Source organism: Hyperoodon ampullatus (assembly GCF_949752795.1).
Source record: "Hyperoodon ampullatus genome assembly, chromosome: 18".
NCBI classification, from domain to species: domain Eukaryota; kingdom Metazoa; phylum Chordata; class Mammalia; order Artiodactyla; family Ziphiidae; genus Hyperoodon; species Hyperoodon ampullatus.
The window spans coordinates 7,192,026-7,215,811 of NC_136931.1; the positions used below are offsets into that span (position 1 = coordinate 7,192,026).

A 23,786-nucleotide genomic window follows, 5' to 3' on the forward strand; every position below is an offset into this window, starting at 1 on the left:
CTGACTTCCAAAGGGCAGATCCAAACAGTTGCTAATCAGGGAAGGGAAGGAACACAGAAACAAGGGAGGAGCAATCAAGAAACAATAGTGCAGCCTTGTGGCAGGGTCCTCCTCAAGGAATATACAATATAACAATATCTTTGAGTTCTTCTGCAGGAACTTAGGCCCCATCCAGGTGGAGGATGGTAACTTCAGGCTGAGCGCAAGATTCCTGAAGCACCGCCCTGTTACCTCACCAACAATCAGACAAAAGTCACACACCCCGCAGCCCTCACACCAAATTTTGTCTATTAAAAATTTCCCCCCATCATGGACTTCTCTGGTGGCGCAGAGGTTAGGAATCCCCCTGCCAATGCAGGGGACATGGGTTCGAGAGCCCTGGTCCGAGAAGATCCCACATGCCATGGAGCTACTCCTCGCAGCTAGAGGAAGCCCACGCACAGCAACGAAGACCCAACACAGCCAAAAATAAATAAATAAATAAGTTTATTTAGGAAAAAAAACTTCTCCCCCCCAGACCATATGGAATTTTGTTTTCTTTTTTTTTTCTTAAATATTTATTCATTTATTTGGCTGCGCCAGGTCTTAGTTGCGGCATGTGGGCTCTTATTTGCAGCATGAGAGATCTAGTTCCCCGACCAGGGATCGAACCCATGTCCCCTGCATTGGGAGCATGGAGTCCTTAACCACTTGAGCACCAGGGAAGTCCCAGGATTTCAGGGGTTTTGACCATGAGCCACCCGTTCTCCTTGCTTGGCCCTGCGCTAAACTTTTCTCTGCTCCAAACTCCACCGTTTTGGTTTGTTTGCCCTCACTGTACATCGCGCACGTGAACCTGTAACAGCCTCTCAATTCACACCATCTCAGTAAAAACCATTTATGGGTGTGTAAGTGCTGGCTCCCGTCCTGTCCCCTTGCTGCTCTCCCCACCTCCCACCGAGCTGCCACTGCCCCTGCTCCTGGTTTATGGAAATTCTGGAACCATGCTGTCCACACAAGAGCCACTGGCCACATATGGCTGCTACTGGGCACTTGAACATGATTGGTCCTGACTGAGATGCCCCGGAAGGGCAAATTACACACTGGGTTTCAAAGACTTTGTATTAAAAAAAAAAAAAAAAAGGAATGTAAAATATCTCAATAATTTATTTTTTCCAATAATTTTTATATTGATTGCAGGTTGAAATGTTTGGGCATGTTAGGGTAAGAGATATATATTATTAAAATGAATGTGGCCTGTGTTTCCTTTAACTTTTAAAAATGTGGCTACGAGAACACTTTACATGTGTGGCTCGTATTCTATTTCTCTAGGACAGCACTAGTCTTGAACAGCCACCCACCAGGGGACACAGCCCCCAACCCCATGGCCGTGGCGGACACCACCGGAACTCCAGGCCTGTGAGGGGCTTAAGATGCATGGCTGCTATCCACAAAAAAACCCACCTCCCACCCCAGCAAATCCCCTGTAGCCAGTGGGTGGGGGAAGCCCCAGACAGGAGCTGCTGTTGAGACCAAGCAGGACCCTGTGGGGCTCCTGGACACAGAAGCCTTTCTGTGTCCCCTGTTTCTTGTTTGTAGGTCAAGGGATACACATAACAACATCTTTGAGCTCTTTACAGAACTAAAACCCCCAACAAATGGAAGATGCTAGCATTCTTCATTCCAGAGAAGATCACAGTTTGATAACCTCGAGAAGCTCATCAAGAGACCACCTGAGGCCAGATCAAAGGAACCAGAAAAGCTCATCAGGAGCTTTTCTGAGACCAGATTAAAGGAGTGCAGGCCCTGCACACACCTTGATCCTTATCAGCAACTCTGCCCTTGAGCCATTGCTCTAAAACTCCTCACCAAATCCTCCCGGGTTGGGACACACAGTTTTTCAGGGCACGAGCTCACTGTATCCCCCTTTGCCTGGCAAAGCAATAAAGCTATTATTTTCTACTTCATCTAAAACTGTCTCTGAGATTCGATTCGGCACCGGTTGCACAGAGGCCGAGTTTTTGGCAACATCGTGAGGGGTAAGTTGTGCCCAGCAAGCTGCTAAGGTTCCAGAACCCCATTACTTGAACCTCCCTTCCCACTGGATCTGACAGCCCCTTCCCCTCCCTGGCAAATCAGAGAGGAGACACAGCCCGGTGTTTTAGGGGTGTTCAGCTCCTTGGCCCTACCTTTACATCAGAGGAAAAACAGCCAAGATGTCTGTCACCAGGAGCTTGGTGGAGACCTTTCAGCCCGTCCTCAGCCTCCTGCTTCTTTGATGACCACAAGTGCTCTGGGGAAGGTTTCATTTCCAGAGGTGACTCTGAAAGGCAGGTTTCAATACACTGATGAGTGGATCAGGGAGCAGGTGAATTTCATCTCCCTGACAAATCTGGGAGAGGCTAGCCCAGGCTTGCCTTATTCAGCATTACCGTGGAACAAGAGGGAAAGTCAGCCTGAAGGTTTTCAAGGCCCCATCCATATCTGGATAGAGTACACTGAAAAATAAAGCCAAGTCACCTATCCTGCCATGTACAGCTGTGCAGGTTGGGCACTGTACAAGGGTGCCGCATTTAGAAGTTTGTATGTTTATTACATAAACTTGAATATTTACTATGACAAATTTCCAGCAGGTGGCAGTAGAGTGTTTTGAGGAGGCGACACAACCATTCACCAAGAGGCTTCACAAGGATGGACAAGTATGGCTCTGATAGGAGATGTGATGGTGGCACTGGCACCCCTTAAGCTCCCCAGCCCAGACACAGCAGAGAGGAGCAGCAGCCACCTTGTCATTTAAAAAATTCTGTTTTGATGCCGCTTAAGAAAAAACTGATGCAAAGTTCAAATTAAAGAAACCACTTTAAAGTGGCATTTCGAACATTCACAGTGTTGCACAATCACCACCTCTATCTAGCTCCAAAAATTTTTCATCACTGTCGGGCTGCACCCCACAGGCCTTTAAGGCCTGCACTTGCCCAGCTTTAAGACGGAAGAAAGAGCCCAGAGTCAGCAACAGAGACATCAAAGGTTTAATGGATGGGGGAGCTTACATGTCTGAAGCAAGGTCCTGGAGCAGGGTCCCACCGAGCAACACCCCACCGTGTGTGGCTTCTGGTGGGCAGGACACGGTGGCAGGCTTTGCTCCTGGGGGCCAGGGGAGGTTACCAGTTACAGGAGAAGTGACCTCAGGTGGGCTCATTAGTTACCAGGGAAACCAGCAGAGGGACACGAGGTGAGGCCCCTCACTGGCCCTTTGATAAGAACAATCACCAGCTGGGGCCCAGGGCAATTACACATAGGAAGGTCAGTCAGGTGAGTAGGGTATGGGGAAGCAGGCCCTGGTCCGGCAGGGGTTGGACAGAAAGCAACAGAACAGCCACCTTGAGTGGCCTGACCATACACTCAACCCCAAATAAAACCCCATATCCATTAAGCAGTCACTCCCCAGCCACTGGTAAACACCAATCTGCTTTCTCCCTATAGAGATTTGCCTATTCTATTATTTCATATAAATGGAATCATACAATATGTGGTCTTTTGTGTCTGGCTTATTTAACAGCATAAGGTTCTGAAGATTCATCCATGTTGGAGTATGTATCAGTGCTTCATTCCTTCTCATGGATGGATAAGAGTCCATTGTCTATATATACCATGTTTATTTATCTGTTCATCTACGGATGGGCATTTGGATTGTTTCCACCTGCTGCCACTTTTATAAAGTTGATGTGGGGCTTTCCCTGGTGGTCCAGTGGTTAAGACTCCATGCGTCCAATGCAGAGGGCGTGGGTTCCATCCCTACTCGGGGAAACTAAGATCCCACATGCTGTGTGGCCAAACAAAACAAAACAAAACAGTTGACGTGTAATGAACGCAGTAAATCCCACGAATCTTAAGTGTCGAGCTCCACGAGTGTGTAAACATCTGTGTATCAAGATATAGCGCATTTTCAGCACCCCAGAAGATTCTCTCCTACCTTCCTCATCAATAACAACCCCTACCTTGCAGAGATAACCACTACTGTGACCTCTATAACCAGATGACTTGTGCTTCTTCATGAACTTTACATAAATGGAATCACACAGCAAACCCTCATTTGTGTCCGGCTCCCTTCACACAACATAACGTCTGTCCAATTCGTTCACGCCATTGTGTGTATCTGTTGGATCTTTTTCTCTTTTTCTGCAGAATCTCCTCATATGGACATGTCACCATCTATTTATTCTTCCTCCTGTTGATGGAGGCATTTGCGTCGTCCGCTGTCTGTCTGTCCCACAGTTAGTTTATTCATTCTCCTGTTAGTGGACATTTGGGCTGTCTCCACTTTGGGCTATTATGAATAACACTGCTATAACCATTCTTGTTTGTGTCTTCGGTGGACACGGGAGCTCGGCTCTCTCAGGCGTCTACCCAGGAGCAGACCTGCGTGGTCACGGGGTCAGCAGGTGTTTAGCTTTAGTAGATATGCTTCCCAAAGCGGTAGAACCAATTTCTACTCCTGCCAGCGAAGTCTGAGAGCTCCTCTCAGCCGCCACTCCCACCTCTGAAAATGGGTGCAAGCTGATTCTGGGGGCCCCTGTCGCAGAGCTCTTCCAGCTCGGCTGGGAGGCACTTGGGTTGCTGAGGTTGGGACAGGAATACCCGGTGACCTGGTATCCTTGGGAGGGGTTTCCCAGCCTGTCGTGGAGACGCTCCCGTCCATCCTGTCCCTCTGTCCCCTGGCACGGTCAGTCACTGTCTTAGTTTGGGCCTCCCCAGAAGCAGGCTCTGCGATAACTATTCCAGCCAAGGTAGCTTATTTGGGAAGTGGTCCCAGGAACCACGAATGGGACCATGGGAAAGTGAGCGGAGAAGGGCAGGAAGTCCTAACCAGCAAGTCAGCCCGGGGGCAGCTGGAGATTAATCCCAGGGAAGGACTCCAGGAATCAGGGAAGAAAAGGAGCTTTGGAGGTCTCCGCCCTCGCCAGGAGCCAGAGAGCAGGGGCATTTACACACCAGCTCCCCCTGCCACGAGGGCTGCTGCCAGGCAGAGGTGCAATTCTGGGCCTCACAGAGCCTCAGGGAATAAGCCAAGAAACCGAACTTCACCCTTCACTCCTCGCTGGCCCTCCTTCCATACCTATCACCACGTTCTACAGTTCTACTCCTCAGCTTCTCTTGAATTTGTTTCTCCACGTGGTCCAAGCCACAGCCTCAGCCCCATCCACTCACCAGTCAGCAGTGGAGAGATCTTCCCATAATGCCTGGATCATAAGCTTGCTTTGATCCCCAGCTCCCTGCGTGACCTTGACCAAGAGACCCAGCCTGTTCTGGCCTCCACTTCCGCATGGGTCAAGAGGGATCATGTTAGCACCTGCCTCATAGTCTTGCCAGGAGGAGTAAATGAGTTCAGACCTATAAAACCCTGTTACCATGCCTGGCGTGTAGTAGGTGCTGTATACATGCTTTGTCAGCAAATGGATAAGATAATTGCAACGTCCTTACAATCATTCATAGCCCTTGGGGTAAATCCCAGACTTCGATTAATAAATATGACTAACGAGACACTGGCTGGTCTCACCCCACACCTTCCCACCGTGATATGCTGAGTGGTGGCCCCAGAAGGTACCTGCACCTGGAAACAGTGACCAGGAACTTATATGGAAAAAGAGTCTTCTTCGTAGATCACATAATCATGCTAAGGATCTGGCCATGAGATCAGCCTGGATCATCCAGGTGGGCCCTAAATCCAACGTCAAATGTCCTTACAATAGAAAGGCAGAGGGATTGTGAGCTGGAGAAGAGGGGGAACCACATGAAACAGAGGCAGAGATGGGAGTGATGCAGCTGCCAGTCAGGAACGCCGGTAGCCACCAGAAGCTGGAAGGGAAAAGGAAATTTTTCTCCTCTACGGTCTTCAGAGGGAGCAGTGGAAGCGTGAAGCCCTAACCACTGGACCACCAGGGAATTCCCCCTGCCGACATCTTGATTTTGGACTTCTGGTGTCCAGAAACAGAATACATTTCTGTGTTTTTAGCCACCGGGTTTGTGGTACTTTTTGTGGCAGCCCTGGAAAACGGATGCACTCTGTGTTTTAGGGCTGCTGTGAAAAAAACCCACAAACTGGGGGGCTTAAAATAACAGAAGTGTATTCTTTCACAGTTCTGGGGGCCAGAAAACCAAATTCAAGGTGTTGGCAGGGTTGGTTTTTTCTGAGGGCTGTGAGGGAGAGTCTGTTCCCGGCCTCTCTCCCGGCTTCTGGTGGCTTACTGGCCTGCCCTCATCTTCACATGGCCTTCTGCCTGTGTGCCTGTCTCTTCAGATCAATTTCCTGCTGTGCATGTCTGCTTCTGTGACCAAATTCCCCCCCCCCCCTTTTTTGTTGCGATACGTGGGCCTCTCAATGTTGTGGCCTCTCCCGTTGCAGAGCACAGGCTCCGGACGTGCAGGCTCAGCGGCCATGGCTCACGGGCCCAGCCACTCCACGGCATGTGGGATCCTACCGGACCGGGGCACGAACCCGTGTCCCCTGCATTGGCAGGCGGACTCTCAACCCCTGCGTCACCAGGGAAGCCCCCAAATTTGCCCTTTTTACAAGGACACCAGCCATACTGGATTAGGGCCCACCCTAATGACCTCATTTTAACTTGAATACTCTGTAAAGACTTTATTTCCAAATAAGGCCACACTCTCAGGTACTAAGGACTTCAACATCTCTCTTTTAAGAGACACAATTCAACTCCAACGATAACACCCCCCGCCCCGCCCCCATGCCCACCATGCTCTCCATCTGCAGGTCCCAACACAGATCCCGCTCCTGTCTGTCGCCACGTCTTTGCACACTCCCCTTTCCTCTCTGATGATGTGACAAACATCCTCATTCTTCACTGTCAACAATACCACCTCCTCCAGGAAGCGTGCCACCCCCCCGACTCCCAAAGCCTGGGTTAGCTGCCACCCTCCATGCCCACCATAGCTTCCTGTCGTAGCATCTGTCACACAATATCAGGGCTGCCTGACTGCCAGCATGTGCCAGGTCACTGGGGCCCTGGAGGGTGAGGACCATGTCTCGTGCTTCTTCTAGCATGTTTTCTAGAACGTGCTAGCACCTGCTAGAAGCAGGTGTTCAATAAGGAAGAGTTGAATGCATGAATGAATGAGGCCAGGCCCTTTTCCAAGGCTCTCTGACCCCCTTTCCCGGCTGGCCTTTAGAGAAACTTCTAGCAGTCTGTCAGACACAAATGACAACCAGGTTCCCACGTGGTACAACTCCAGGGAGTACCATTCACACTGTAGTCTAAGTGACTGGAGGACAGCTCATTCTAAAGTAGGCACTGTTTGAGTGTGGCAACCTGGAGAATTGCATCAGGCTGGCCTGCGGACCACAGAGCTCAGATCCCACTAACCCAGTGGCCACTCTCTTGGGAGTGCTTCTCCCTGCCCCCATTTCAGGATCTACCCTGAAAATTCCTGATGAACATCCCTCCCCAGCTCAAGGACCTAGCGCTCCACTGGGCTCTCACTGGGTCCCTCACCATCAGCTGTGGGGGGAGGGGGAGGGGGGAAGTTGCACGTGTGTTACAGGAGGAACAGGTAGGGTCCTGGCATGAAACAGAAGACCCACTCTGGTGGGTTCTGGAAAGTACGTGAGGAAGGGCTAGCTCTGGAGGGGCGGTGCCGGCTAGGTAATTGACAAGGGACGCTGAGGTCCCGGAACGTACAACAGGGGGCTCTTACCATGTGCAGGTCAGCAGGGTGAGGGGAAGACGCGGTGTAACTCAGTTTCTGTAGGAGGAGGTCGAGTTGGCAACCTTCTGGTTCAGGGAGTGGGCGGGGTCAAGGGACGCGAGGCACGTGGGGTGGGCGGGGTCAAGGGGCGCGAGGCACGTGGGGTGGGCGGGGTCAAGGGTCGCGAGGCACGTGGGGTGGGCGGGGTCAAGGGTCGCGAGGCACGTGGGGTGGGCGGGGTCAAGGGACGCGAGGCACGTGGGGTGGGCGGGGTCAAGGGACGTGAGGCACGTGGGGTGGGCGGGGTCAAGGGTCGTGAGGCACGTGGTGGGTGGGGTTAAGGGATGTGAGGCACGTGGGGTGGGCGGGGTCAATGGGGCGTGAGGCACGTGGGGTGGGCGGGGGTTAATGGACGTGAGGCACGTGGGGTGGGCGGGGTTAAGGGACGTGAGGCATGTGGTGGGCGGGGCTAAGAAATGTGAGGCACCTGAAGCTTGCAGCCCCGCAGGTCCTTGCAGCCCAAGGCTGAGGGTGGGGGTGAGGGTTGTGCTCAGAGCTGGAACTGTGGAGGGCGGCTGCTGGGGGAGGGGGGGCGGGGGGGTACCTGAGCTCACAGAGGTAGGCCGATTCTGCAAGAAAAGCATGGGGGGAGAAAACGCCCCGATTCTCTCTTCCCGCGTCCCTGCCTCTCTGCCAGGTAGCCAGCATTCTCCAGGCTCAGCCGGAGGAGCCCAGGTGACAGGGTGGGGAGGAGGGCTGAGGACAGTGCCTGCAGGGTCCTACCTTTTCCATCTGGCAGTGATGAGCGCCTGCTGAGCCAGGCCCTCCTCTGCTGGGTGGGAAGGATCAGAGACGGCAGGTTGCGGGGCCTCACAGCCCCGTGTCTCGGCCCGCAGCTGGCTGTCGTGAAGCCAGTGCCATCTGGCCTGAGGGCCGGAGCTCCTGGAGCTCGCCCGCCAGCCCTGGAAGTCCAGGGCCCTCCTTGTTCTCACGCAGGGCACCTGGCTCCCCTGAGTGGCCGGAAGTCGTCAGTGGGTCAGCTGACAGGCCGCACACCTGAGGGATGTAGAGGCCTCGGGGAGTGAGGAGGCCAGGGGAGGGGGAGGTGTACGGAGAGGCACGGAGGTAGCGGGGGTGGGAAGAGGGTGTGGGGTTATCAGGGGGCGTACAGGGGGTTACACCAGTTGTCCTTGGGAGAGGGATGAGGGGCCTGGCGGGAAGGGCTGGGCAGGGGGCGGATGGAGGTGCAGAGGGAGGAGACTCAGCAACCTAGCAGCAGTGGGCTGGCCGTGGGGCAGGGTGGAGGTGAAAGTTACGTTTCTTCTTATCTGGGGGAGGAGCCAGCTGGCTGGCTGGCGTCTAGGCGCTGGACCTCAGGGAGCCCGCCACAGACCAGAGGCATCCACGTCAGCCAGAGCTTCTCAGAAATGCAGGGTCTTGGTGCCCACCCAGACCCTGGGGATCAGAACCCGCGTTTTCTGGAGACTCTCACTGGACTAGAGCTTCCGTGACGCCCTACCGCACAGCAGTCTAGGTGGACGGCCGGGTTCTACCCTGGGGTGACTCTTCCCCCTCCCCCGGGGACACTAGGCCCCATCTGGAGACATTTTCAGTTGTTACAACTGCAGTGGGCGGTGGAGGGGTACTCCTGGCATCTAGTGGGTCAGGGCTGGCGGGGGCCTGCTCAACATCCTTTGATGCCCACGGCGGCCTCACAACAAAGGAAGATCTGCCCCCTAACGCGCCGGGGTGAGGAGTCCTGGACACTTGGAGAGGGTGTCCGGGCTCTGCCGTGAGCCCCCGACTCTCGGCCTAGGTCTCGTCCCTTCCCATCCCCCGGGGAGGCCCCTTGAAAGCCACGCAGAAAGGCCAGATGTCAATGAGTCACTTACAGTTTATTTTTGCCTGAAAGTATTTCACATCTCTGAACACAGCTACGTGACAGTAGTATTAACCATCAGGAAAAGCAACAGTGCGAAGGGAAAAGGTGGCATGTCTCGGCTCTTCTTTTTTTTTTTTTTTTTTTGTCCTTTTAAAGTTTTTTTTTTTATGCTTCTGCTTCTTCCTGCACCAGAGTGCTGTAAAGTACGGGACCGGAGGGGAGCGAATAAAACCAAACAACAGAAAACAACAACAACAAAAAAAAACACGGAACGGAACACACTCACACGCACACACGAAATCAAACCTGGCACGGAAAATGAATTAAGACTGAAACCCAATTTCTTTTTTTTTTTCCTTTTTTAAAAAAATGAGGGCATAGTCGGGGGGTAATAAAGTCTACCTAGCAAAGTATAAAACGACAAAAGCATGGTTTCCATTGAATAAGATTAAATATATATAAAACAATTACATTGACTGGGGGTTAGGTCTGGAGGTGCTGAAGGGGGGCTGTGTTTGTGCTAAACCAACAGAAGAAGGGGCTTGGAGGAGAGGGGACCCCAAGTAAACCATGAGGGCTGTTTTGTACAGTGAGGGCTTGTTTATAAAAGAAACCGAGGTTGGTGTGTCTTCGGGGCCGGTGTGCGGACAGAGGGGGCAGGAGGGGCGTCTGCGCTGCAGTGGTCACATTCGTGGGCGGGGTGGGCAGTCAGGCTGGTGGAGGCGACGTCTCTCTTCTCCCGAGAGACCATGCAGAGAGGCGGGCATGCATGAGGGGACCGCGGGAGGCACAGGACGGCGGGGAGGCCACAGGTCGCAGAGCCTCAGCGGGGACGGGGGCAGCAGAGGCCACCGCAGATGGGAGAGCTCTGGGGGAGGGGGCGGGGCAGCTCTCCTGCGGGACGGACGGGAGGACAGGTTAGCACCCTCCCCCTCCAAATGTGTAAAAGGGGGCCGAGAGAAAGCTGGGGCCGTAGAGGAGCAAGACGACAATGTGGGGACCCCACTTCTCCTCCCCCAGCTGACCTCCACCCTGTGAGGAAACTGGAGACTTCTGGGATCGAAACGCACGGTGGCGTGGCGGGCAGAGGGATGGACGGACGGACCGACATGAGAGCTTTAGCACAGAGAATCCATTACGAAAAAGCAATTAATTTTCCAAGGAGGTTCTTTTTTTTTTTTTTTTTTTTCTGTCTGTTTGTTTCCTTTAAAAAAATAACAAGAATACTACCACTACCCTGACAGCTGACTGGTTTGTACAGTACTACACGCCAGGGGCGGCCGGCGGGCGGGCGGGCGGGCGGGCGGGCGGGTCAAAGACTTCATAAATAAGAAGCAGGTCCCAGACCTGCAATTTGTCAACATTTCTTAAATAGGCGCATTATTTAAATCTTATGTACAACAAGAATCACTTTGCATAGCAATGGCGAGGACACAGGACGGGTGTGGGTGTGATGACGTGACCGGGTCTTGTCCCATGGCGACGACGGCGAGGCGAGTTCTCGGCAGGGCCTCGGAGGGAGAAAGCATCCTTCCTCGGCCTCCAGGCCCGTCGGGGTTGCGAGACGGTGGCATCAGAGTTGACTCTTCCCACATGGCATTGAACACAGAGGCAAAGAAAATCCACAAAGGGTCCCCCCTCCCCAAGTGCCCCCATCCCCACCCTCTCCCCGACCCGCTGCCGCTCCTCTGGTTGCTACAAAGTCCGTTTTAGATCAGGTCAAGGTTTCCGATTATGAAGCTAAAAGAATTAGGTGGGGGCTGGGCGTGCTTACGGACCCCCTCCCCACCCCCTCCCCCCTCCGCCCTCCGCCCCCAGAAAGACTCCCCCGTCTATCTCGCAGCCAGGACGCGGGGTGGGACCCCGAGACCCGCTGCTCTACAGCTATTAGTCAAGAGTTGCGTGTCGCAGTTGCAAACTCCTTCCTGCCGAGCGGGAGCTTCACCAGGCTTCCGTGTAGCGGACGTCCACCTCCTTCAGGTTGGGAAGCTTGGCCTGGGGGGAGCAAGAAGGATCCAGTCCCTTCCAGAACCTGGTGGCGCAGAGCTCCACCCCCACGCCCCCACCCCTGGCGGCTGGCGTTCCCACCGTGCCCTCCCCACTTTGTCACCATCGGGGGCTCCCGAGCCCAGAGCTGGGGAACCTCCGGGAGAACCAAGTAGGCGGCATGTGGCTCCACAGAAAGCAGGCGATAGCTTCTGGGGAGTCCACGTTCCCACCCCACAGAGGCTTCGGATCACTGGCTCTGGGGGCAGGAAACCCAGGATGTGAGTCCCCCGCCACTGTCACTTGCAGGCCACCTGCCCTTGGGTAGATCCCTGGCCTCCGGGAGCCGGCTTCCTCATCTGTGGAGGGAATCCGAGTCCAGTCCCTGGCTCACAGGACGGGGCGAGGGACTGGATACCAAACGCAGGGCAAACCCAGAGCACCCGGTCCGAGACAGTGCCTGCGCCCTCAGGGCTGTCGGGGGTCCGGCGGGGAGAACGGAGAGGGATCCATAAGCTGCAGGTTCCTGGCGGGTGGGTGGAGGTCCTTCCCACTTAGGCTCCCCCACGTGGATCTGTGGCCGGACTACAGGATCCCACCTGCTACTCCTCAGAGCGGCTTCCTGCCCCCCATCGCTGCCACCCAGACGCGTTTGTGCTCTGCCTTCTTTTATCAACAGTTGACTTTTTCTTTACAAGCCTTTGCTGTACAGCCTTTGCTGCTAACTGGTCTCCTGCCTTTACTTCCCGCCTCCCCAGCTTCCTGGGCACTGGCCTGCCCGGCAGACTCACTTTAACCACTTCTTTCTGTGCAGGCTCTTCCGCCCCAATGAATGGAGCTGGCGGTCCCCTCCCTGCTGGCCCCTGAGCCCCGTCCTGCTTCAGTCTGCTGCGCGTGTCTGTCTGCCGGGGACTGAGCTCCCTCCTGGGCAGGGGTGAGCCCGCTGCACCTCGGTGTCCCTGTCCCCAGCACAAGCCTGCCACACAGAAGGTGTCTGGAGGCTTGGCCAGTGAATGGGCCCCAGGCTGCAGGTCTGGCTGAGCTGGAGGGGAAGCTGAGCAGGGGAGGCCCTGCTGGAGGCGGGCTTCCAGGGCACCCAGGGTCCAGCACGCTCCTGGCCCAGCCCTGGGAAGGGTGCTGGCTCTGCGGCAGAGCCCACTCCTCCGGGCCCAGGATGAGGGGGCGGCAGGAGCCTGCTGAAGGCCCAGCCCCTCCAGCCCTGACGAGACATGCGTTTTTACAAACAAAATGTGCCCACCTTCCACCACCCAGATCCTCTTTCCTTGATTTTAAGTTGCCAACCTAGCCCAGCCTGCTGGTCCTGGGTCTCACCTGTGTGACTGCACCAGCCCTGCAAACCTTCTCCATGCTGCTACCCCTTGCTTGTACTCTCCCTCAAAAATCCTGCTTTCCACATAACAGCCAGAACAAGCTTTTAAAAGCAGAACTCAGTACCCTGCTTAGAGCCTCTGAAAGCTTTCTCCTGAACTTGGATGAGATCCAGAGTCCTTCCGTGACCTGCGAGGGCTTATTCGGTCTGGCTCCGGTCTCTTCTCTCACTTTCTAGTCACGTTGGCTACAAAGTCGGTTCGTACCAACCCTTTCTGCCTCAGGACCTTTGCACTTGCAAAGGAAGGAAGGAAGGAGGGAAGAAAGGGATTACCTTCAGGTCTTCGTAGGTGTCCGCCGAGAGCTTGGTGCTGTTCATGTTTAAGCTGCAGAGACTCTTCATGGCTGTCCAGGGACAGACAGACAGACACAGTCATTAGGTCAGTGGGACCCCACAAGGGGCAGTTGCAGGTACAGGATGGAAAAGCTGGGGTGGACTGAGTTGCTGAGGCCTCTGGTTAGGAGACGGGGTCGGGGAGGTGGGGTTTCAGAGGCACAGCCCGGGACCACTACGTACAGAAGGTCTATTTCAGGCAGGAGCTGATCTGAATTGGGCCCACGTTCTCCTCCTGCCCTCTGAGCCTCTCTCCCTTCTGGTCCCTCTGTCATGTCCCTCCACTGCCTGTACCCCAAATGTCCCCAGAACTTGCCTGCCGCACTGCAGACAGTGGACCCCGCTGTGACTCTAAACCTCATCCTCTCTGCCCTCTGTTACCCCGTCACCTGCCCCCAGCCACTCCCAAGCCACCCAGAACGTGCCGACGACCTTGCAGGAGTCATGCCCACTGCCCAGCATGCCTCCCCCTCGGTCAATTCCTACGTATGTGTCTCTCACCCCCAGATCCAGTCACCTCCCTGGGAAGCCTTCCTGGATTCCTCCCAGCTGAGGCCCGGGGCCTCTCATCTAAACCAGTGGACCTGGAAATGGGAAATGCAGATTCCCAGGCTCAACATCACCCAAGATTGGAGTTTAGTAGATTAGGGTCAGGGTACAGAAATCGACAGTTCTAGGTGCCTCGAGTATTTTGTGGCTCCTTCTACTAGGGCGGTGCTTTTCAAACTTTAATGTGCCTGAGAATCACCCAGCAGTTTATTACAGTGCAGTTTCTGAGTCAGCAGGTCTGGGGCAGGGCCCGATAATCTGCATTTGTAACCAACTCCCGGGTGAAGGCTGGGGCTGGGGCTGGGGCTGCAGCTGCTGCGGCGGGTCAGGGGAGCACGATCGCCCTCGGGCTGTGACAGCGTCGGGAGGGCACAGGCTGGGCCTCACTCATTCTTCCTTTTTCCTCTAGAGTATCAGCTCCACGAGGGCAGGGGTATTTCCGCCTGGCATGGAGGAGGAGCTCCGGGGGCACACAGCACGGTGCGTGAATGGAGGAAGGCATGAAGGGATGGATGGACGGACTCACAGCTGAGGGCCAGCAAGCCGGCGTCGGTGACGGGCGTCTCGCACAGGTTCAGCACCTGGAGCATCGTGAGGTGTTCCGACAGGAGCCGCAGGCCGGCGTCTCCAAACTGTGGGGCAGAGACCTTCTCAGCCTGGACACCGACGCTGGCCTCCCCGGGGCACCCGGGGTGATGACCCCGAGGCAGGGGCAGCGGTGGAGCAAGGAGACAGGACAAAGCCCAGGCCCGGGGCCCATGGCCTCCACGCCTCAGGGCCTGGGCCACTCTCGCTTCTCTCCAGAGACTCCAGTGCCCAGACCGGGTTCACATCCAGCTTCTGCTGGTGCCGTGGACCAGACAAGGGCCCCCCTGGAGTCGGTGTTGCCATCTGTCAAGGGTGGCTTTGAACTCAGTGACTCGTGGCTACTAGCGGGAGCCAAGGTGGCCCTTCCCTGGGCGGGACAGTGGGACAGCAGGGCAGCTGGGAACGCCCGGGTTCTCTTCTGCGAGATGAGGGTGTCGGCAGGGCCTGCACCTCACAGTGGAGTGGAGACCACACGCGCTGGTACGTGTTTAACAGCCCAGTCGGTACTAAGCACGGGCAGCGAGCACTGTGCGCTGTGGTCATTATTACAAGGAGGAGACCCAGCAGCCGCCTGCACGCCCCCTGGGCAGGGGTGTGAAACCTGTGTCACGTGTCAGCTGTGCCAGGCATGTCCCTGCTCTGGGCCTTGGCGACTCCAACTGTGGGACGGGCCACTGGGCTTCACGAGGGGCTAAACCTTCTCTGGCCTGGGACCCCCTGGGGGACGTGGGCGCCGTGCCGTGGAGGGGGCATGGTGATCAAGCGACTGGACCCGTGGGTTCTGGGCAGAAAGCCAGCCATGGAGGAGGGTGCAGGGCAGGTCTGGGGCAGGGGTGCACAGTGGGCACGGAGGAGGGCACAGGGGGCAGGGGGCAGGGCAGGCCATATGTACCTGAGTGGACCACAGGTTTAGCTGCTTGAGAGAAGGCAGTTTGATGAGGTGCTCAGCGCAGGCACTGGTTACGTTGGTGAAGGCCAAACTGAGGTTCTCCAGGTTTCCGAAGGAGCCAGAGCTCAGCAAACGAGCCAAGTCAGCATCCTGCAGACGGGACGGGCAGGCGGGGTCTCAGGAGGCCTGGGGCTGCCAGTAGCTCCCCGAGGCCCTGAGCCTCCCCTCCCCAGCCCCACAGAAAGCTGTGGCGGGGAGGAGAGCATGGTCCAGTGGCTTGGGACAAAACGGGGTGTCAGGGAGGGCACGGCTGCCTCCACGTCTCCGTGGTGGCAGCTGCCTAGCTGGAGAAAGCCCTCGGAGCTGTGACTCACAGCCTGAGTCACCAGTGGGGTGTTCCGAGGCCACGTCCCTCCCACAGGCGTGTGCGTGCATGTGTGTCCGACCATCTCACTTTCGCAGGCGGGAGCTTGCGCCTCTTTCCCACCCGCAAACACTGAGGCCCTTTCAAGGAGTATGTAAGCACTAGACTCTGAGGTCATTGAGGGTCCCTTCCATTTTTGTGATAGAATCCTTGAGTTTTAGCTGCCAACTGGCTGCCCTGGATTAAGGCTAATCTCCCAGCTAGGTGGGGCCACGTGCTAAACCTGGACAACGTGTCCCGCAGAACTTCCAGGAAGGTCCTTAAAGGGAAGGGGCGTGTTCCTCTTTGCCTCTTCCTCCTTTCTCCTGGCGTGAATGGAGATAAGATGGCTGGAGCTTGAGCAGCCAGTTTGGACTATGAGGTGGAAGCTATGTGCCAAGGACAGTGGGGCGGCAGGATAGAAGGAACTAAGATCCCTGAAGACCTTGTAAAACGGGGACGGAAAGAGGCACCAACCTGATAGGCTTCTTGCCATAAAATGAACTATCAGCACAATTTATCTGGTACGTGAATCCTCAACGTATCTGAGCTATTATTGTCATCATTATGAATAACTGGTAACATATTAACATTAATATCAACAATAATCTTTATCATAATGTTTGGTTTCCTGCAACCCAGTTCCCTCCTAGGCAGGGAAGTACCACAGGGTCCCTGTTCACCTCCTCCCATCACCTCCAGCAGACACTGTCTGCTGTTCCCCACCAGGGAGGATAACCCGCTTCTTCCCTCCCAGCCCCGCAGGAGAATGAAACCAACTCACCGTGGACTTGGAGGGCAGTGTTAGCCTGGTGGGCCCGCCTTTCCTTTGCTGCAACAGAAGTCAGACTGGTTACGACCCGCTTTTCCCTGAGCCCTCACCCGGTACCCGCGCCTCCAGTAACACCTCTCACGGCACTGTTTGTATTTCTTGGTAGTGGCAGGCGACATGGTGGTCTTTGTCTCAGGGGCAGACCCCGAGGCCAGGTCTGAGAGCAGGTGGTTTATCAGAGAGGCGATCCCAAGAAACCCCAGCAGGGGAGCGGGGAACTGAGACCACAAAGGCCCCTAAAGGAAGAGCCTGTGATCACCCCAGCTACCCCTGGGCCTCTGGGAAATGGTGGCAAAGTCACATCTCACAGAGAGACCCCACCTCTCCCGCCAGTCACTGGTTGCGAGCTGCTCCAGGAGACCAGGGGGCGTGAATTCTCCACCCCTTCTGTCCTGCTGCGCCCGTGGACAGAGAAGGCCCTTTGGCCAGGAGGTACGGGTGCTGGCATTCGGAAATCAAGCCCCGTGCCCTGAAATGAAGGGCCTGAGGGAAGTGGGGGAGGGAGGGAGGAGGGGCACAGACAGCCACTGCCAGGCTGGGCTTGGAGGGTACACAGGATGTGGCCGTGACCAGGCCCATATGGGCTGTTTGACTTTGGGCCACAGACTCGGCCTCTCTGATCGTCTGGAAAGTGGCGGGTGGCAATCTCGACCTCTGTGGGTCTGGAGGAGGAGTCAGTGAGGTGGAGGCCCGCACAGGGGCCATGGACCCTGGGCTCTGCCCTGCTCACTGCAGCCACGCTCTCGCTGCTGGGCAGGGGAGCCCCGGAGCCAGCCGGGCAGCCGGGCAGCCGGGCGCGGACTCACCAGCTCCTTGAGCTCCCGCTGCCGGTCACACAGCTGCTCATACATGCGCTTCCCCACGCTCGTGCTCTCCAGGGTCGAGATGATCTGCAGCTGCGTGTCGTTGTTGTCGATGATGTTGTATTCCAGCATCAAGCACAGGATCTGCCAAGAGCCGGGAGGCGAGTTACCGCCAGCCCGAGACTCTGGGCGGGGTGGTCCTCGAAGGCGCGGAGGCCTGAACCCTCAGCCTGTCCCAAGAGGAGCCCCTCACGCCTCGGGAGGCGGCCAAGCTCGGCACACCCACGCGTTCCCAGGTCTTGTTCTCTCCCCACTCTCTGCACTTCCGGCTGTGCGATGCTGGGGGGATAGCCTGCCCCAGTGTGCCCTCTGTGTAACGGGAACATTGGTGCACACACACTCAGCGCGTGGGAGCTCCTGGTTAATGCTTGTGGGCACGATGCACGCTGGGCCCGTATGGCCTGGTAGAGCCCGAAAGACAAGACACCTCTTTCTATCCCTTGCTTTTCCACGGAAAGCTCTGGGAATCAAACTCTTTGATGCTCTCCCTGCTGAGAGGTGAAGTCTAATTCCCATCCCCTTGACTATGGGCCTGGCCTCGGTGACTCACTTCTTTCTTCCTTAAAAAACATTATTTATTTATTTATTTATTTGACTGCCCTGGGTCTTAGTTGTGGCACGCCAATCTTCAGTTGCGGCATGCGTGTGGGATCTAGTTCCCTGACCAGGGATTGAACCCATGACCCCTGCATTGGGAGCGTGGAGTCTTAACCACTGGACCACCAGGGAAGCCCCGGGGACCGACTTCTCATGGCCAGAAAGTGGCAGAAGTGATGCCGCCTGACTTCTGAGGCTGAGTCAGGAAAAGAGATATAGCTTCTGCCAGGTCTCTTTGGACAGTGGCTCTGGAAGCCCCAGGTTTCTGGGGACTTTGGGGGAGACAGAGGTGACATGAGTGCCCGGGGCTGGTGTGTGCTCCTCGGTGAGTGGGAAGGCTACGACCAAGGCTGCTGTGTGGACGGCGGCCTGGCAGCCCCAGCTGCTCCAGCCTCTGCTGGTTGAGTCCCCTCAGGCCAGCGCCAGACACGTGAGGGAAGCAGCCTTGGGAGGGCCTAGCCCCCCCACCCTCTGACTGCGACCCCATGAGACACTCAGAGTGAGAAGTGGTCAGCTGAGCCTAGTCAAGCCAAGATCCATAAGCAACTAAATGAGCATTTTTGTTTGAAGCCCCCATTTGGGGGTGGTCTGTTCTGCAGCAACAGACAAATGGAACAGAAACCTGCCCGATCGATCCCTTGGACCCACGTGGATCAAAAGTGAAATTAAAATGAAATTAGCAGATGGTCTGATGAAGGTCTCCCGCTCCCGCTGAGCTCAGGAGGGCTGGGGCTGTGCCGGCCTCGTCTGCTGCCGTGTCCCCAGCTCTTGTAATAACTTGGGGCTCCTAGGAGCTCCTAGAAGGTGCTCCATCAACAAGGATGGAGTCCTGGGAGAGCTGGCAACCTTACCAGGGACTCGGGCCAGCTCCTTACCTCCACCATGGTCTGGTTCCCCCTCAGCGCCAGGAGCATGCAGGGTCCCAGCTTGTTTTCTGCCAGGGAGAGCAGGAATTTTTTGGTCTTGTAACAGGAGCCCATGAGGATGTGCACCTGTGAGGAGAGACGGGCCGGGTGAAGAGCAGTGACCGCCGTGGGCTGTGGCCGTGGTGCCTGCTTTCTGCATGCTGCAGGGATCGTGAGACCAGAAGACACCGATCAGACACACCCCACACCCAGTCTGGAGACACTGCATCTGAAACGATCACCAGACTCTCCCCGGGGGATCCAAAGGACCCCTCCCTGACACCGGCTCCCATGTGGATGAACCTCGAGGACGCTGTGCTGCGTGAAGTAAGCCGGTCACAGGAGGACATATCCTGTAGGGTCCCACTCGTGGGAGGGATCTAGGGTCAGACTACAGAGGCAGAAAGGAGAAGCGGGGGTGGGGTGGGGCGTCGGGGCTGGGGGAGGGTGTGGGGAGTTAGTGTTTATAGCAGGGACAGTTTCAGTTTGGGAAGATGGAAGTTTGGAGATGGATGGTGGTGGTGACTGCAGAACACTGTTGGTGCACTTGATGCTACAGAACGGTACACTTAAAAGTGGTCCAGGTGGGCAGAAATTAACACAACGTTGTAAATCAACTATACTTCAATAAAAATATTTTTTAAATGGTTAAGGTGGTAAGGTTTATGCTATATGTGTTTTACCTCCGCTCCGTACACACACACAAAAGCCCTCTCTCCCGTCCCCCTCGGGACCCTGCTGACATCTGGCCCTCTGGGTCTCGGCACCGTCAAACCTGGTGGAAACGTCTCGGCAGCCCCTGCTCAGGGTGCACAGGCCCACCCTTCACACGCAGGGCAGGGAACAGTACGGGGAGCCCTGTCTCCCCTTCCCAAGCCCCCTGTGAGTCCCAAAGGTATTCTGAGTGGTCGTCTGCCCCAGAAACCCAAGAACTGGCAAATTCTGCTCCATCTTGGGTTATCTGCAGGGCGGCCATTAAGAAAAGGGTGTTTCTTTCTGGTGCACCTGGAGATGGGTGCCCAAGGGCAAGGGTCCCCAGCCAACAGCTGGGAGGCCCAGACACCTGGTGTGCTCCCCCCGACTTCACAGTAGAGCCAATGCCCTTCTGCGGTTGGAAACGGCAGCCTCGTCAAGGGGACCTCATCCGTGCCATGTGTCTCCATGGAAACGACGCATCACCATCCAGGGGCTGCCTGCTTCCTTCCCCACGTATATTCTTTTCTGCTCCATCACCAACAACTCTGGCATACAAATGCGATCTCTCAGGCTGGGGAGCTGCCAGCTCCCTGACTTCTCTCTCTCACAGTCCCCGCACCAAGGGGCGGGAGGTGGGGGGACCACGGGGCGTTGCCATGGTGAAGCTGTGACATCAGAGCAGAGAAGCCTGTGAGAGGTGGTGCAGGAAGGCAAGGCCAGCATTTCCAGGACACACAGGGCACTCAAAGGGGACACGTCAGGCAGCAGGCGAGGAGTGGAGAGCAAGTGCGTAAGGAAAGGAACCTAAAAATAAGCCCCTTTCCAGAGAGGATCCAGAGGCAGTGCTGGGGTCTGTCGTCACTGCGCAAACACTGCCAAGTTCACTGCGGAGAGCGTTATGAGCTGCTCACCCCACTGAACCGGCTACCCAGTAGGGATGAGAATAACCACACCCGTCACTTCTGCGCACTCACTGTGCGCTAGGCCCTGGCCCGGTGCCTTGCATATATTATCACAGGCAATCACCATGGTAATCCCGAGACGCCAGGACTACGCTCCCCGTTTCACAGACGAGGAAACCGAAGCCCCGAGAGGCAAGTTACTGGTCCGAGGTCATCAGGCTAGCGTGTAGCAGGGCTGCAACCTTAGCCACGGCTGGCCTAGGCTTGCGCCTTTCTCAAGCTCTGGAACATGAGTGACTGTGGAACAGAGTGGTTTTGTCAGCAAGCGGGCTAGGTGAGGTTGCTGGCCGCCTAGAGGAGCATCTGCCCTGGGGAAGGGGCATCTGTGCCTCCTTTCACAAGATGGACACTCTTTGCTACTGGAAGAAGGGCCGGCTCTGGACAGCGTGGGCCTGGCCGAGGGAGGAACTTGGAGGCCGGAGGCCTGTGTGACCTCAGGCAAGCCACTGCACCTTTCTGTGCCTGTTTCCACACAGAGGTAGTTAAGGGATAGGGCTGCCGTGAAGATTAAGAAAGGTCGTGCACGTGAGGTGTCGGTCACAGTGCACAAGGAAAGTAGCTGGAGTCACCAAGGATGCGGTTATTGGTCTGGTGATCTCAGATGCCTCATCTCCAAGGTGGGCCGGTCATCCTGACCTTGGGGTATCGGGGCAAGGATCAGACGAGCTGGCGGATGGATCTGCAGCGCCTTCTAGGATACCTGTGCCCATTACGCGCTCAGTCCCTTGAACAAAGCAACGCGCTACAGTGAACCCGGTGAGCTTGGGCAGTTAACACCTGTAACGTCTGGAAGATGGGGTAATAGGAAGTGTCCCTCCTCACGCTGCTGGGGGAGCCTTTGGCTCGGGGCCTGCTCAGGTAAGAGATGAGGAAGTGACACTTGTGGCCGGCGTCACCATCACCATCTTCATCACCAGCATCCTTTCAGCCTAGAAATTCCAGGGCTGGCCCCAGCGGGCGCGGGGCGGCTCTCTCACTGGTCAGGGGAGGGGAAGCCAGTGGGCCCGCCCGTGGCTCCGGTCACTCCCACCCCCGGCCCTCACGTACCATGCTGGCGAACAGCTCCCCGTCATCGTCGCAGGCCACCCCTCCGGGGCTGTAGAGCTGAAACCAGCCGTCCTTGCCGGCTCGCACGCTCAGCAGGCACGAGTGGACCTGCCGCAGGGGGAGAGTGCTTGGTCAGCCCCTGCAGACCCATGATGACGGTGGCCCACGATCCACACATGCAAACGGCAAAGGCCCAGACCAGTCCCACAGTTAAGGAACTGGTTTAACTTAGTTTAGTCCAGACCCGCCCCCAGCCTTCTACTAAATTCCATGGAAGGCCTTTTGGGAAAAACTCTGATATCCATGAACAGGGGAACTCCAGCTCCTCGGGATGGAGGGCCGGGCCCTGGCTTGTTTAGTTGCCCTGAATAAAGCAAGTCTGTGGCCAAGCTGGGGTGGAGAGGCGCAAAGGGACCTCTGTGCCGCGCTCTCCTGTGCCTTTGATGGGGGCATTGTTCTCTCCTTTCTCTGTCTGGGTCTCTGTCCCCCTCTCTGTGTCCCCAGTTCCTCTCTCTCTCTGCTCTCCTTTCTCTCTGAACCTCTGCCTCACTCCCTCACTTTTGGGGCGTCTGCCCCTCCACCTCTGGGGGTGTGCCTGCTTCCCTACGTCACCCTCATGGGTGCTGTCCCCCGGCTTTGCCTCTGTCCCGCTGATCTCTCTCTCTCTCTCTCTCTCTCTCTCTCTCTCTCTGGGACCCTGACATCCTCTCCTTAGGAGAAAGGGTCTCTGTCCAGAGTGGGGGGAAATTTCAGTGCTGCCCGAAGCACAGCTCTCTCTCTGTGGCTCTCAGCTTCCTCCCCAGGGCTCCATGCGTCTGTGTGTGGGTGGCGTGTGTGCGTGTGTGCAAACACGTGTACACATGTGGGAGGAATTCCACATCCACCCCGGCCCCGCTGTAATTGCAGAGAGTGAAGGACGAGCTCCTGCCAAGAGTCACTTCCTCACAGATGTTCAGTTGATCACAACCCACACACAAGTAAACAGAAAGCAGGGGCGGCAGGGCTTTGACTTTTCCCTCTGAGTTGGAAGACTATCGGACGCTAACTTAGCTACTTCAAAGAAACAAGGAAGCCAGAGTATGAAACTCTGTTCAACAGATACAGCAGAGAATCTATAAGAAAACAACTATGGCTCCATCTGGGAGGGAGAAGGTGGGAGGGGAGAGGAGTGAGGAGGAGAGGGGAGAGGGGCAGAGAAGCAGGAGAAATCAGAGCAGGAGGCGGGCGGAAGCGGGAGGCAAGGCTGGCAAGAGGGGCCTGCTGGGGGGCCGTGTCCTCAGCAGCCTCCCGGCTGTTACTCGGGCTGGGAAGGTTCCCTCCTGGCACTTGGCACTGCCGCTCCGCTCTGGGATGCAGCTGGTACCACTTTTATTCATCAACTTCAAAGTCGGTGTCTGAAATGAAGCCTCACTTTCCAGGGGAATTCTGAGACTCTGCCTTCACGCACGGCGAGGGATGGCTCAGGTTTAAGAAGAATGGAGACCATCGCTGGTGCCCAGACGTTTAAAAGCTCCCTGTCTACGGCTTCTGCCTGAGGATCGCTTTTGGAGTCAGGTGTAGAATCATGGTGTTTTAGAACTAGATCCTTCTAGATCCTTCTCAAACCAGGCTTTATAGTGTGGCCTCTTTAGAATATACTCTGGCTCCACCGAGCATAACTCCCTCCCTCATCCTCCAGCTCTGCCAGGGGTGCACGTGTCCACCTCTGTCCCTGCCTGGGAACCAGACCCCTCATGCCCCAGACTCCGTGTGCACAGAGAAGGGGCCTGAGCGCCTCAGGGCAGCCCTGCCTGGCCCACTGTGCACGCTGCAGGGCTGGCCCCTTCTGGAGCCTAACCATCCCTGGGTGAGGATCGGGCCTTGGCCAATGTACCAGTTGTGTGATCTTGGGCATGTAACCCCAGTTTTCTCAACTCTAAAAGGAGAGTAATTCCAATGTAAAATGGGGATGATGGTAGCACCTAGTCACAGGGTTGTTGTGAGGATTAAATGAGACAACGCACGTGCCTGACACAGCAAGAGCGCCCCGTGAAGGCTGCTGCTGCCATTACAGTGATGCAATGGAGAACGGCGTTGGTGGGGGTGGTGCCCAGCCCGCTCTGAGTCCCTGTTCACACACAGGGGCTCTGGGAGGGAAGGCTGCTGCCCTCTCCCTGAAGCCCAGCTGTTGCAGGGGCAGAG

General features: G+C 56.2%; 1 protein-coding gene across 1 annotated transcript in view; it reads right to left on the bottom strand.

Annotated features, from left to right (window-relative positions):
* Positions 1-11,506: 11,506 nt before the first annotated feature.
* Positions 11,507-23,786, bottom strand: part of CMIP (c-Maf inducing protein) — a gene marked incomplete at both ends in the record, with an annotated part of 234,965 nt that continues 222,685 nt past the window's right edge. The window contains 8 exons of the mRNA XM_079722952.1: positions 11,507-11,560; positions 13,215-13,285; positions 14,350-14,455; positions 15,304-15,450; positions 16,488-16,535; positions 17,342-17,482; positions 18,871-18,987; positions 21,606-21,713. Coding sequence (XP_079579078.1) covers positions 11,507-11,560; positions 13,215-13,285; positions 14,350-14,455; positions 15,304-15,450; positions 16,488-16,535; positions 17,342-17,482; positions 18,871-18,987; positions 21,606-21,713 — 792 coding nt within the window. The remainder of the gene's footprint in view (positions 11,561-13,214; positions 13,286-14,349; positions 14,456-15,303; positions 15,451-16,487; positions 16,536-17,341; positions 17,483-18,870; positions 18,988-21,605; positions 21,714-23,786) is intronic.